The sequence below is a fragment of the Mauremys mutica genome, chromosome 4 (genome assembly GCF_020497125.1).
Source record: "Mauremys mutica isolate MM-2020 ecotype Southern chromosome 4, ASM2049712v1, whole genome shotgun sequence".
NCBI classification, from domain to species: Eukaryota; Metazoa; Chordata; order Testudines; family Geoemydidae; genus Mauremys; species Mauremys mutica.
Window position 1 is genome coordinate 141053732 of NC_059075.1, and position 13943 is coordinate 141067674.

General features: G+C 44.9%; 1 protein-coding gene across 13 annotated transcripts in view; it reads right to left on the minus strand.

The window, feature by feature from the left end:
* Positions 1–137: 137 nt before the first annotated feature.
* The window catches only part of CD34 (CD34 molecule), a 108702-nt gene continuing 94896 nt past the window's right edge, over positions 138–13943 (minus strand). For 12 of the 13 annotated variants that reach the window (XM_045013598.1, XM_045013591.1, XM_045013593.1 and 9 more), the window contains 6 exons: positions 12966–13255; positions 11567–11653; positions 7617–7773; positions 7136–7188; positions 4700–4864; positions 138–2675 (listed from right to left, as the gene is read on the minus strand). In XM_045013598.1, coding sequence (XP_044869533.1) covers positions 2484–2675; positions 4700–4864; positions 7136–7188; positions 7617–7773; positions 11567–11653; positions 12966–13255 — 944 coding nt within the window. In that variant the 3' untranslated portion in view covers positions 138–2483. Of the gene's footprint in view, positions 2676–4039; positions 4234–4699; positions 4865–7135; positions 7189–7616; positions 7774–11566; positions 11654–12965; positions 13256–13943 lie in introns of those variants that run through there. The other variant, XM_045013604.1, reaches the window with a different exon arrangement.

The window sequence follows — 13943 nt, forward strand, 5'->3', positions numbered from 1 at the left end:
CTTATGCTATTTCTGCTGGAAAGCAACTTCTTAGAGGAAGCACATTCTTTTCTTTGTCCAGGCAGTTAACTGAGCCAGACACAGTTGCCAATGGAACAAACAGTCCATTGTTTCAAGAATACAACAGAAAAGCTGGGTTCAATTCTCATCTCTTTTTACTGACAGTATTTACAGATCTGTTTGTAAAAAAGAAAACTAACAAAACTTAAAATCAATAGCTTTTGTATTTTTACATGACTTTAGTGCTAGTGAAAAGGGCCTGATTAACAGAACTTGAAATAGAAATTGAAATCCTTTTTGTTAAGCATAGTATTAGTCAGGCACAAAGCAGCCTGTCCACACATCCCAGGCACCTGTGAGTCTGTCTTGACAAGGAATGGTAATAACCTTTACTAGCGAGAGGGTATGTCAGTTTTCCAGGCCTATTAATCCTCAGCCCCAATGCTGAAGCTGCCAAGAATGGAGTCTGTTAATGCCAGTGGTGATGGTGTGTCCCCTACTCATTGTACATGGGCCACCAATACATGGATCATACAGCAATGTCTTTGGTCAACCACCAGCCTGGTCTTCATTGGAATCCGTGACATAGAGATGAAAGCCACTGAGCTAGCCAGTCTCCTTTCTCCAATTAAATTTCTTTTCCCTTTACACATACCTGCTCCCCCATCCCGCAAGGCTGTGCCCAGGGCAGGGCTGTAGCTGCTATAATAATACTGGTCCCACTGATAGAGGCCTCCACCTGCAGCTAGCCAAACTGTGGCCTGTCCAATCAGGAGATCAGGAACCACAAAGGCTACAGGCAGCAAATATTCAAGGGGACTGCTCCATCCTACAAAGTGAATCTGGACATAAGTAGGTCTGTTGGACTTCACCCTTTAATGAATAATATGTGACTCCTGACCCACACAGAATGGGCTTGGCTTAAACAACTCTTTCCAAGAGAACAATCTCAAACTCAAAAAATTGGCCTTTTCTTTGTTCTTAAGAGTCAATATCTTTCCCCTGTATGTGTGTGTGTGTGTGTGTATATATATATATATATATATATATATATACACACATACGTACATATACACACACACAACCCCTATTACTAGGGAAGGCCAAACATCTGTTAGCAGGACTGAGGTTTCTTTCCTGTATGACAATTTTTTGGATTCTTTTAGGAATGCTTTGATATCTACATATTTCCAAGGCCTCATGGTGGGTAACAATGCCAGCTCCTTCCACATGGCTTGACAGTACTGTTGCAAGCACTCAAAGTGGGGTGAGTTGTCTAGAACAGTGTCATATGCTCTTGTGTACACACACACACACACACTCTCTCTCTCTCTCTCTCTCTCTCTCTCTCTCTCCCTCCCTTCACCTTTAACTAGTGCCTCCAGTCTTTGGGAGCCAGACACCAGAGGATTCACTACAAAACAACTACACATATGCTGGGGGAGAGGGGGGGGGAAAGAGAGATAGTAATTCAACTCCAAGTCTATTCACATCTCAATACCAGACTCCACCTGGAAAGCTTTACATACAAGTTCCACAAGAGCATTAAACATTGAGAGGATATAAAGCACAAGAAGGGGCATTAACTTACTAATGTTGCTGACAGAGGAAAAGGCTACACTTAAATACAAAGATGAGGCTAAACCAAACTATCACAGTGAAAGACATTACAACTTTGGAGGTGATGGTAGTCAGAACCCAGATCCCTATATTGTAATGGGCCCAAGCCCCTGCTGGAATTTGAGTTGTATATAATCTGTATATTTCTGGCTTAAGCCCATATCTCATTAGAAGCAATTCAGTTGCTATATGGCACTTCTTATTTTTTACATATAACAATGAGAGCACAGAACCAGAGTAGTGGTAAATGGGTGGGACTTGCAGTTTTGGGGTATTTACTTTTGTAGTTCAGAGGATGGTAAGGGGAGGCCATTTCCCCACTTTTTGGCAGTATCTCTCACACAGAGAGCCCCTGATTCTCCACTGAGAGGCCTGGAAGCTAGGTTAATGGCATGTGTCTTTAACAAGAGGCAGTAAAATGCTCCATCGGCTCATGAAGGATTAAACCACCTCCCTGCTCCCTTCCCTTCCAAGTAAAATCAGTATCAAGCCAATTTCTTACAAAGCCGACATAGCTCTGAATTTCCAAATATCTTCCCCATCCCTTGCTTGGGTGATTTGACTGCTGATCACATCCCATTCTCTTCTGCTAAAGGAAGAGCAAAGAACCCCAGCCCATAACCCTAGCCCTGTATTAACCCCTAGAGGCTCCTTGCTAGGATAGGTCAACACTCTACAGCACCGTGCTACCTTAGCTCTGGGGTTTAGTGTGCTTTAGAGTGGGACTTTGGAGTTCTTCAGCTAAAAAAGGGTTAAATTTTCCCAACCATCCAAGGGATAATCTCTCCCTTACCCCCTGCTCCTGTCTCTTCTCCCCCACCCCCCTTCAAATCATGATCATAAGGCAGTCACCCTGGCACATTTCACAGTTCAGTGTCAGCAACAATGTGCTGCTTGGCTGAATGTCCATTTTTTGAGGATGCCTGTCCAGTCCCATTCTTCTGAGCCCCTCTGTTGAGATTTGGCTTCTCCTGCCGCTCGGACTGCTCTTGGGAGGCCACGGTGATCCCTGTATTTCCCTGGCTACCGTTTTCAGTGTAATAGAGGTCTTCATCCTAAATGGGTACATAGATAACAAATGCAGAGTTAGCAAAAGGAAAGGATGGACAGCAACCATCTTAGATGCCAAGCAGGAGCTGCAAGGCTGTGAACACGTGCATGACACATAATGGCAGCAGGCAGGGATACCAGCTTCTGTCAACAGGAAGGAGGTAGGATACAGGCCTGAACTGTGGCATTGCAGTACTGTACTAAGGGTTAGGCCCAGTCAGGGAGTTATTTCTTCTCAATGACCTAAAAAGCATAACACCCTGGTTTTTGTGCTGTTCAGAAAAACAGGACTAGGCTTTGCCTTCCTTGGGAGTTTGCACACCCAGCCCTGGTTTCTCCAGCTCTATTTTCCATATGGGTCAGGTAGGAAACATTTGGCATATATCCTTTCCTATCTTCATCCTGCAACTCAGATAAGCAGCTTTCAGTAATGACACAGTAGGGGCTTAAGCCACACATTCAACAACTTAAACTTGGATACCTGTGGTGGTCTACGCACACACATGTTATTATTACCCAACTAGTCAAGTGCATTAAGAAGCAGAAGGTACGAGATAGTGTTGTAGACCAGACTAGATGGACCACTACTCTTGTTCTGCTGTGACAGCTCTGAAGGCCTTAAGTGCAGCAGATCTGACAGTAAGGCCAACAAGAGCCAGGGGCATGGGGCTGTAGGTGAAGTACACTTGCCAACAGAGTGTATCAGGAAGTAGATGCAGGCTGACAGAGTCTGAGGCCCTCTATTTGCCCACAAAGCCATCTACAGCATAGGCGGCAGGAGGGCAAACTTCCCACCCACACAGTCCCCTCCCAATATGCCTCAGTCCTGCCCTGGAATGGACATCTCTTACACATAAGTGAAGTTCAGAATCTATGGCCCAATTTACTTTTTGGCTTCTTTGCTGAAACTGTCAACTGTGGTGATGGTGGTGTTTGTGATGGAGACACCTGTCCACTGGAAACTGGATTAAGATCACCAGGCTTATTTAACATAGGGAACACCAAATCACCATTAGATACCAGTGACTTTCAATCACTGCCAAGCTGGACCGGGAGGTTGGATCCAATGCCCTAGAGGTGACAAGCTCTGTATCGCGTTACCAAGCCCCTGGCTATATCATCCACTACACATGCACTGTCATTTGCATTAATGCATTTGGCAGGATCCATCCCAGAATACTGAATTCTATTAGCCTCCCACTGTATAAATGCATATGTGCAACTAGATGAACATGGTCTGACTGCACTTCATAGAAAGATTCAAGTCTCCATAAATCAGTGATAAAGAAGAAACCCCCGGAACTCAGCAAAATCTGTAAGAGGAAAAATATAGATAGAAAATATTTTCTTTCTTTCTTGATATTCTTTATTATCCCCATTTGTTAAATGGGGGAAACAACCTTTATTACAGCATAGATACAAGTCAGATGTAGAGTTTGATTTTTAAATGTAATGATTGACGAAAGGTATTTCATTTTCAATGGCAAATTCACAAGCTTTCAGAGTCTCTGGAGGAGTCTTCCCAGATGAGTTCTTACTGCCAGGCAAAAAGAACTGTTAGACCTGGAAGTGATAGGGAGCAAAGGGTAGTTATCCCCAAATGAACAGTCACAGAATATTTAATATTAGAGAGGAAGAGACATTTCCTTTCACTCTTCATGATCTGAGCTCTAGCACAACTGTTTATGCCTCTCTTTTATCTCCATCTCCCCATTCACCACTCTCAGGCTGGATCAGTCACAGGCCCACCAAGTTTTCAGTTTCCCTGTTGGCCTGCCTCTAGTGGCACTCAAAGCAACAAGCCGTCTTGTCACACCTATTGATACATTCATAAGCTATCGGCAACTTGTACAGAGCATAAGCTGAGCCTCTCTCTCCCCCCAAACAGAGACTGTTAGTGGCGCTTAGAGGTCTTTGGCAGTGGGTCACTCCCTTAGAGAGCTTGTGACTCTGTTGCATTCCCTCCTCCGCATTCCTCCTGTATTTTGGTTTCTCTCTACTTGTTGTTTTGCCAGCTATAAGCACTAACCAGCCTCTCTCCCCTGGGGCTCCAACTCCGTCGTTTCATAAGGAAGTATCCAGCCAAACTCAGAAACGCCAGCAAGAGTCCAGATGTGACCAAGGCAATCAGCGTATTCCGGGGAATGTTCTGGTGGCGTCCAATACTCTCCAGTTTATGGGATTTTATTCCAATCTGGAAATATACCAAACAGAGCCAAGAGTCTCATAAACAGGAAACTCATGCATGCACAACATCTGCTGAGAGCACTCCATATTTTAAAGACAACTTTGTCTTCCACCCAAGTTCTTTTAATATCTATCTATCTACACACACACTCACAGGGCTTGACCCATCTCCCAAGGAAACCAGTGGAAAGACAGTCATTAGCTTCAGTGGGAGTTGAATCAGAGCTTTAGAGCCAGGCTGACAGCCCCCAACCCCAAGATTCTCCCTCCCCAGATCAGCTACAGCACAGGCCAAAGCAGTGCAAGCTTTCCCCACACTGCCCCACCACTGTGCCTTACCCCTGACCTGCAGGCACCAACTGTAGGGGTAAGAAATCCATTGGGCATTCAGGCCTTGGCCCCTCTGGTGAGACTGACAACTTTTCTGGATGAGAAGCAATGCAGAAGCACACAGTTTTGTATAATTATTATTCTCTCCATCTCCTGGGCCCTGGGTTGTGCACTCTGCTGAGCCTACACACCCAGGATTGAAGGAGGTTTGAGCATTAGCCCGCTAAACCCAGGGTTGTGAGCTCAATCCTTAAGGGGGCCATTTAGAGATCTGGTGCAAAAATGTGTCTGGGGATTGGTCCTGCTTTGAGCAGGGAGTTGGAGTAGATGACTCCCTGAGGTCCTTTCCAACCCTGACATTCTATGACCTCACAGCTCACTTGCATTCTAAGCATCCTCCTCAGTACCCTGTGTTTATCTCCCCTAAAAGGAGTTTTCGCCCACCACGAGAATGTTATGTCCTTGAGACATAGAGCACAGATGCAATAACTTAGTTCATGTTTAGCTGCTGGGTGCCATTTTTTACAGGCACCTGGAGTTCAGCTTTACAAGGTATTGCAACTTCAATGGTGTATAGGGAAGATTAATGTCAGTATGGCACTTTGAAAAGTTATTATTGGGACCCAGGTCCTTTTAAAAAAAATACTACAGTACATTACAGTAATCATCCAAAGCACTGCAGCATACAGTAGTGATACCGGAGGACTCTGTGGTAATGGTTGTAGAATGCTATAGTGAACGTGTGCATATATACACACACACACATACACACCCTGAATTTTCAGAAGTGACAAATGATTTTGGGTGCCTAACTTGAGACACATTACAAGGCCTTGATCTTCAGAGGGTGGGTGCACAATTGTTTCTAAAAATCAGGCTCCCGTAAAGAGTCTCAGGTTAGACACCCAAAAATCACTAATTACTTTTGAATACTTAGCTCCCTTCCCCCCCCCCCCCTTTTTTTTTTAAAAGGGATACACTGGCAAAGGGTACTTCATACGTATTTTGAAGTAAATAAAGTAATAAGAGATTCTGCTACTGGGCTCAGAAAATACTTGATAATGACTTCAGAAAGTTCATGGTCTTCCCAGAGGGAAAAGTGCTGAAGTGATTGTGGTTCCAGGATCCCCAAACAGATGAGGCTTCTGGGTAGGGTCTGCAAAGCCTCAGGAATTCCCTGTCAGAAGACTTCTACAGGATGAGTGTAGGGCTGCCATCTGTTCTGGTTTTCCCAGGATCATCCCTTTTTTGAGGTAGCTGTCCCAGGAAATCTCTAAGGGTGCTCAGTATGTACTGTCAGCTGTCCAATTTTATGGGGTCAGGATCATCCCAGAAATGTCCTGTTTTATGTACCTCAGAGGTGGCAACCCTAGATGACTGGCTCATTCAACATTTTTAGCCCCTTTTGTACCAAACTGTGTGTTGCAATAGAATATGGTAGCATTCTTTGAAGTGCCACCTTGTTAGTATTGGAGGACCTACAAGGCACCATCGGGGGTATATTATTCCTCACGTACCAGGGACATGAATCAGTGCTTAGATCAAAATATGTTTAGAGCACATAAACAATTTGATTAGTACAGACAGAGAAAGATCCCCTGTTTCTCCCCAAAACAGATACAGCCTAGTAAGCCTCCTCTACACATTGACTGACCTCTGACCACCTCTAGGGAACAAAGGGGTTTGATCTCTATAGCCCATTGGTGTCTGTATCCTGTGACTGCCAGCCAGGATGTCCATTAAAGTGGTGGGGTGCTGTGAATACCTATGCACTGGTATCTGGACTGAAACCATCTTATTTACAGTTGGTCACCAAATGCCCCTGAGATAGTGACAGTTTTCAGTTACCACTAACCTGGGCTGGATTTGAACTATCAGTAAAAGACTACTTTATCCCAGCCCACAAAGCCATCCAGTCTCCCATGCTTAACTAGTTTAAAGCATTTACCTTAACTAGATCAGACGTCTGACCTTGGAGGACCTTTTCTATTGCATCTGCATCTGCAGTTTTCAAAACAGAAAGGTTGTGACACAAATGCCAACAAGTTCAATACCTGCAGTTTACATCAGTATTGAAGAGACAAAGGAGAAGCTGTGAACTCCCCATTCATTCTGCAGGAAATGCTATGTCTCAATATAAGCCAAATAAATCTCTAGTTACTTAAACTCACTTAATAGAGAAAGGAAAACAACAGTTACAGAGCTGATATGTTCTCTGAGAATTCTGCTTTCTAGTCTGTGCTTTAGTGTTAGTTTTTCTAGCACGTGTTCAGATACCCCAGCTCTGCCTCCACAAACAAGTCATATATCCCCACTGTCCACCAACAGTTAACCTCCCTCTTTCCCACATAAGTCCCCACTTTCCTTCCTATCCCCCATACACAGGCACAGTGGTCACAACAAAATCCAGAGACATTGGTTCCACTAACCTTTAACGCCAGCCTGAATGAGCAGCATGCAGGAGGGATCCACCTCAGATTTGGCGAGTTCAATGTGGCATGGGGGAGAAGAGAAGTGATTGTAGGATGGGGTTGTGTCACAAATCACCTTACTTAAATTTGCTCCCTTTGTCTTTAGAAAATTATCCTGCAAAATTCCCAGAAAGAAAGAGTTATTAAAAGAAACCAGACAAACCCACAAATGATCTCCCTCAATGACATCTAAAATATATCACTAGCTTGTGTTATTGTTATCATTTATATTGCAACAGTGCGTAAGACCTTCTTATCAAATCTGGACCCCATTGTGCTAGGCATTGTACAAACATATAGCCAACACCAGTCTAACATCAGCTCAAACTGGGAAGCAGTCTGATCCAACAGACTGAGCAATGGACTGGGAGCCTGGGACCACAAACACCAATTCTTCCTTTCCCACTAACTTATGTGACCTTGGGTGAGAAATTTCACTTCTCTGTGCCTGTTTTCCCATCTGCCAAATGGGAATTTTGATACTTACCCACCTCACAGAACAATTTTATGCTTGTAAAATAAATGTTAAATATTAACAAAATTTTAAAATTTTATTTTTACCAAGCCAAAATTTGGGGTCTAAGGTGCTCAGGTGTGTCCCTTTAAATCTCAGAATGGGAAAGAAGCCAAGGGAGCCTTTATTGTTTTGAAATTGAAGTCATTTTTTGTCCCATTGTCATCAACTAGGAGAAGAGGGAAATAACAAAGAAACATTGGCCTTCCTGTTTAGGAAATGCATTTAGTATTTCTGATGGGTTGTTGATCAAAGACTCAGCGAAGAATAAAATCATCTCACTTGGAGCATTAAAACGACCCCTCTACTTAAAAACAATAGTGACTCTTGGGTGGAGGAAGGGAAGAGTGGATTGCAGCTTTTTCCTCCTCTTGGCCAACTTGTACACCAAACAGGATGGACCTTCTCCTAAAACCTGTGTACACACATACTCTGGATGGGGATCAGGGCTGGACTTTGCTAAAACAGGGTCATCATTTCTTAAAATACTCTATCATGGAGAGGGCTGGACAGCTCAGAGTGGCTGCTTAGCACTTTCTAAAATCAGGCTCCTCTAATGTGTGTCATGTTGGGGACCCAAAAAATGGAGGCACCAAAATCCCTAGCCCAGTGGTTCCAAAACATTTTCCATGCATGGCCCCATTTTTAGCTATATTGCTTCCCACGACCCCAAACAGAATGGAGGATGCCATTTAAAAATGGTGTCTTCCGTGCAGCATGACCTTGCATGCACCAAAGACGGATTATGGTTTTGTGAGGCCCTGGGCCAGAGCAAGTGGCCCCTCCTTCCACCTGCAGTCCCCCCAACCCCTCTATCCCCATGACTCCTGCCAGGGAAATAGGGTTAGGGCATGGGGGGCTTGCTCTCCCCCCACTCCCGCAGCAGTCCTGCCAGGAAGCAGAGTTTGGGCGTGGGGGTTTGCCCCGCTCTGCCCGCCCAGCAACCCCGCTCCCTGGCAGAAGCACAGGCAAGCAGAGCGGGGCAAGCCCCTGAACCCCAACCCTGCTCCACAGCAGGAGTGCTGGCCAGCTAGAGTGGATCCAGGTGCGAGGATGCCCATTTTTCTGGGGGCCTCCCAATTGGCCAGGGCTTCTAGGCACAGACCCCATTGGCCCAGTGGCTAATCCGCCATTGGCATGCACATATGTGTGCAAGGTGATGCTGCATGGAAAGCACAATTTGGTAGAGCAAAATAGCCTCCTCCATGCGGTGTGACGCTGCAAGTAGGTACATGTGATGTCATACTGTGTGGAGGACACCATTTTGTAAAATGTACACTTTGAATTGCCGCAATCACATTTACTGATGGAACAACCCCACTTGGGGTTGCAACCCATGGTTTGGGAACTATTGCACTAGTCACTTTTAAAAAACATTGGTCCAGCTAAGCACCAAACAATACAAAACCTCCCAGTCACACCAATAAAACCATTTATACTGGCTTGTTGTGAAAACTGAAGGTTTAAAACAACCAGTTCGTACTATTTCCATACAGTTTGTTTTGGGGTTGGGGGACTGAGTTGGGAGGAAAGACCTGTGTATTTTCTTTTGTCTGCTGTGGAAAGAATGCTTGAGAGTGTTAGAGTTTCCTTTGCGTTTAACAGAGACAGACACCAGATTATTGCATGCGTGCCTTGGGAAAGGCCAGCAGGAAAAAGGAGAAACGACTCAGCACCCTCTATCTACTCTCCTCTCAGGCAGTTATCCGGTTCCCAGGTTCAGAAGCTAACCCAGCTTGGAGGCCAAATAGTATTTTCCATGCAATGATTAGTTAAGGTGGAGGCATGAGGAGAGCCCTTCCATGGGATAAGGGTTTCTGAAAAAGCCGTCGTTAAAACTTGTGTGGTTTAAAGCATTTCATATTTGGGGATTCCAAGTGTACGAGCAGTCAGATGTGACTTGCTAGAGTAGCTGGAATCCAAGGGCAGAGGACATGTGTCAAACATACTAAGTGATTTGCCCAAGGTCACATGAGAAGTCAGTAGCAGACGCAGGAATTGAACACTGAGTCCCAGTCCAGTGCCTTAACTTCAATACCATGCTTTAAAAATTATTATTTTATTTTTAGTTTTTTAGATTTTCCAGCATTTCATTCATTCCCAAGGGTGAGCACAATTAACAGGACTCATTTACTAACTTACCTTTAACTAAATACACCCAATTTCTTGGACAGTGAATCTCAACCAGAATACAGAAATATATAAAACCTCACATCTGACAATGCTGTCTGTTTACTGCCCACTAGATGGCATCTGTGTTTATGGTAACTCAATCCCATAGGGGTTTCAACATGAATTGTTGCTAAAATACTTTCAGCCTGGATGTAAACTGGCAGAAATGCCAGTTATTAGGTAATTTACAAGGAAAAGTCAATAGAGTAAGAATCTCTCTCTCTCCCCCCACCCCCCAAGTGTGGCTGGCTAGTGGAGGTAAAGTTAATCACTGTAATTTCACACTAGTCGACAGTCCCACAAGATTCTTCACCATCTAGCATTTGTCTCAGGTCTTCACTTGCTGCACAGCGAGTTTATTCCCCTCCAACTGCACTTTAGCTGATCCTTCCCCATTAATCTCATTTTAGTTTTACAAATACATCATTGCGCTAACAGTTTCCAGCTGGACCAGTTCAAACAGACTTGGGATACCCTTCAAAACCATTGAACTGGGGCAGTGAGGCCCAGGTTCCACCGTATCCCCCTCGTCTGACCCAATTTCCTCTGCATGCCAGCCGGCAGTAAGGGGAGAGGAGGATGGTGAGGCGGAGGAGATAACGTGTGCAGGACTGGTATAGGTGTGTGTGTTTGTGAATGTAAAAGCAGCAAAGAATCCTGTGGCACCTTATAGACTAACAGACGTTTTGCAGCATGAGCTTTCGTGGGTGAATACCCACTTCTTCAGATGCAAGTGGTGGAAGAGTTCCACCACTTGCATCTGAAGAAGTGGGTATTCACCCACGAAAGCTCATGCTGCAAAACGTCTGTTAGTCTATAAGGTGCCACAGGATTCTTTGCTGCTTTTACAGAACCAGACTAACACGGCTACCCCTCTGATGTTTGTGAATGGTGGTTTCCTGTTAAACAGGAGGAGACAAAGGAAGTTGAGGTGGCCCCAGGTTACACTATGATGGAGGGGGACATGACTGAATTCCTCCTGGTGACTCTTGTTGTCTCTGCTGTGCTCAGTCAGCAGCAAGCAGTTTGCATTCCCCACCCTATGGGAATGGAGCACAAGCCGTAAATACCACACTAACACGCCAGGCACCATCAGCTTTGCTGGCCCCTTGTGGCTGTAAGTTTGACATGATGGTAAGAACTTGCCCCCAAGACCTCACACTGTTCCCACACGGCTTTAAAACAAGTGGCCATTCAGCCTACCTGCATATATGCTACTTACACATGTGTCAGGCTCACTGAGATGCAAGCAGATCACTCTGGGATTCTTCACATGTTTAATATTCTTGCAAGCAAAGGTGTAGGAGGGCTAGAAAGTAAAACAAAATACTGCTGCATTTGTAAATTGCATAGGTACAGAGAGACAAGTCAGGACACATGGCTGCATCCCTCAGGCAAGTCTTTGAAGCTCCTAGATAACAGGCATCTTTCTATTTCTATATTCGGAATGGTTGGGATTATGACCCCCAAACCCTATTTTATCATGGAGTTTTCCAGGCCACCTCCTGTAATTACACTGCAGAAGATGGAGTGGGCAGGCAGTCTCTACAGAGCTGTTCTCTATATGACCTGCATGTATCCAGGTTCCCTGCATCCTGGCCCCTAGGTGCAGCATAACTGTACCAGCTCTGCTGTCTGCAGCCTTTACTTGGAGTCAGCCCATTATGATTCACATCCTTAGGCTGAGGTTGCTTGCTCTGCTCCCCAGCTGGTTGCTAGTCCTTAAAAACTCTGCAGAGAAAGGTTCCAACCCCACCTCTCTGGCAATTCTAGCCCTGTAACATCTATTGCCAAAATAGCCCTATTGAACCTATCCCCTGTAGCCTGCTTGTCTCAAGTTGAAAAGCATCATTGTGGTAATAAACATGCCCTCTGAAAAGCTGTTTTAATGGCAAATCTCACTGTATCAGAACGGCAGGACAGAGCAAGCGGGGACAGACTGAACTGCAGCAGGGAAGATGTAGCCAAAGAACATGAGATCACCATGGCTGGAGATACTCCAGACTAGGCTAGAAATCCATCTGTTGGGGATGGTTTGAGGAGAGTGAGAACAATTCTGCAGCAATGTCAGAGGCAGCCCACTAGAGGTTCCTTGCAGCCCAAAGAAATCTATGATATGCACTGCCCTACAAGCCGTTCCACTAGAAATGTGTTTGTATCAGTTGCTGAATTCCTTATAACACACTCATCAATCCGAGAAGTGTGCTTTGTTCAGATGATGTGCTATATCCAGGCATTCTGGCAAGGGGTCCCATGAAAGACAGTGCCAACCAGTAACCCCTGGCAATTCTGTAATGCCCTCAGGGGATCTCAGAACCATTAATGAATATAGCCTCAGAGCACCCGAGGAATAGGGCAGTCTCATTATCCCCATTTCACAGAGAGGGGGAAAATGACCTGTCCAGTGTCACAAAGGGAGTTTTTGGGACGGCTGGGAACAGAATCAAAGTCTCCTAACTCCCAGTCCTGTGCTTCAGCTACAAGGCTCTCCCATATGTGTTCAGCACTGGATCTGGTTTAACACAGCATGGTACGAACAGACCACAGCTTCTGAAGAAAGTCTTCAGGAACAACATGCTCACCATGGCTCATCAAAGGCATAGTCAAGCACTTCCTCCTACCTCCATGGAGCTACTAGGCAGTGGTCCTGCGATAGCTGAGTGGGAAGTTTGCTCTGTGAGGACAGTAGTTGAAACCATTTCCAAAGTTGTGGCTGTTGAAACCATTTCCAAAGTTGTGGCTTGTGCTGTTGTGCTGAAAGGAGCATGTGATGTGTTCAGCTGCAAATCGGGAGATGTTTTCACTGACGCTGACTGGTCTGACACATCCGTGTGTGTCTGGGTGGGTCCTGCGGAAGTTGCAGGGCTGGTGTCTTCAGTCACTTTGGTCATTTCAGTAGTACTTGCTTTTCCTACATAGAAAAAAAAATAAGAGTATGCTTATAGCCTCTCGAATCAAAGCTTGTCATTGTAGTGACTGAACTGCAATATTGATTTGTCATAGCCATTGGTACTAGAATGTATTATCAGCTGTAGGAAACATGCACATTAGATTTGCTTCATAGTTACCTAATTGTTACATGCACTTATAAGTTGCTTACAGTAGGCTAATATTCTGGGTGTATTCTACAACAGTGTAACGCTGCTATTGCCTGGCTTACCCAACAACACTGACCTCCCGAGTGCCACCTGTGCCTTCTAACTGCACTCAGAGCCCTCAAACAAATAGATCTATTGATTAAAAAAAAAAAAAAAGAAAGAAAGATCCTTCTGCTTGAATCCCCTCAAGCCCCTGGCCTATAGCAGAAAGGCAGACATCTTACCTTTACAGATGCTGTATGCAGAACTCAGAAATGAACATCTGATCATTATATTTAGCCTGCCTGCAGTCCCAGATCTAGTGATCAGACTGCTTCTCCTAAGCAATCACTTTAAAGCAAAGATGGGTTCAAGCTGCAAGTCTTGGATCTAAATCCACACTTCTCTAAAAAGCAGAGGTGAGTGGATTTGGGTCCACTATAAAGATAGGAGCTGGAAGCAGAGTCTGGAATACTGAAGTATTTAAGGAGCCTGGGGACAAGTTGGGGTTCACATCTGTGG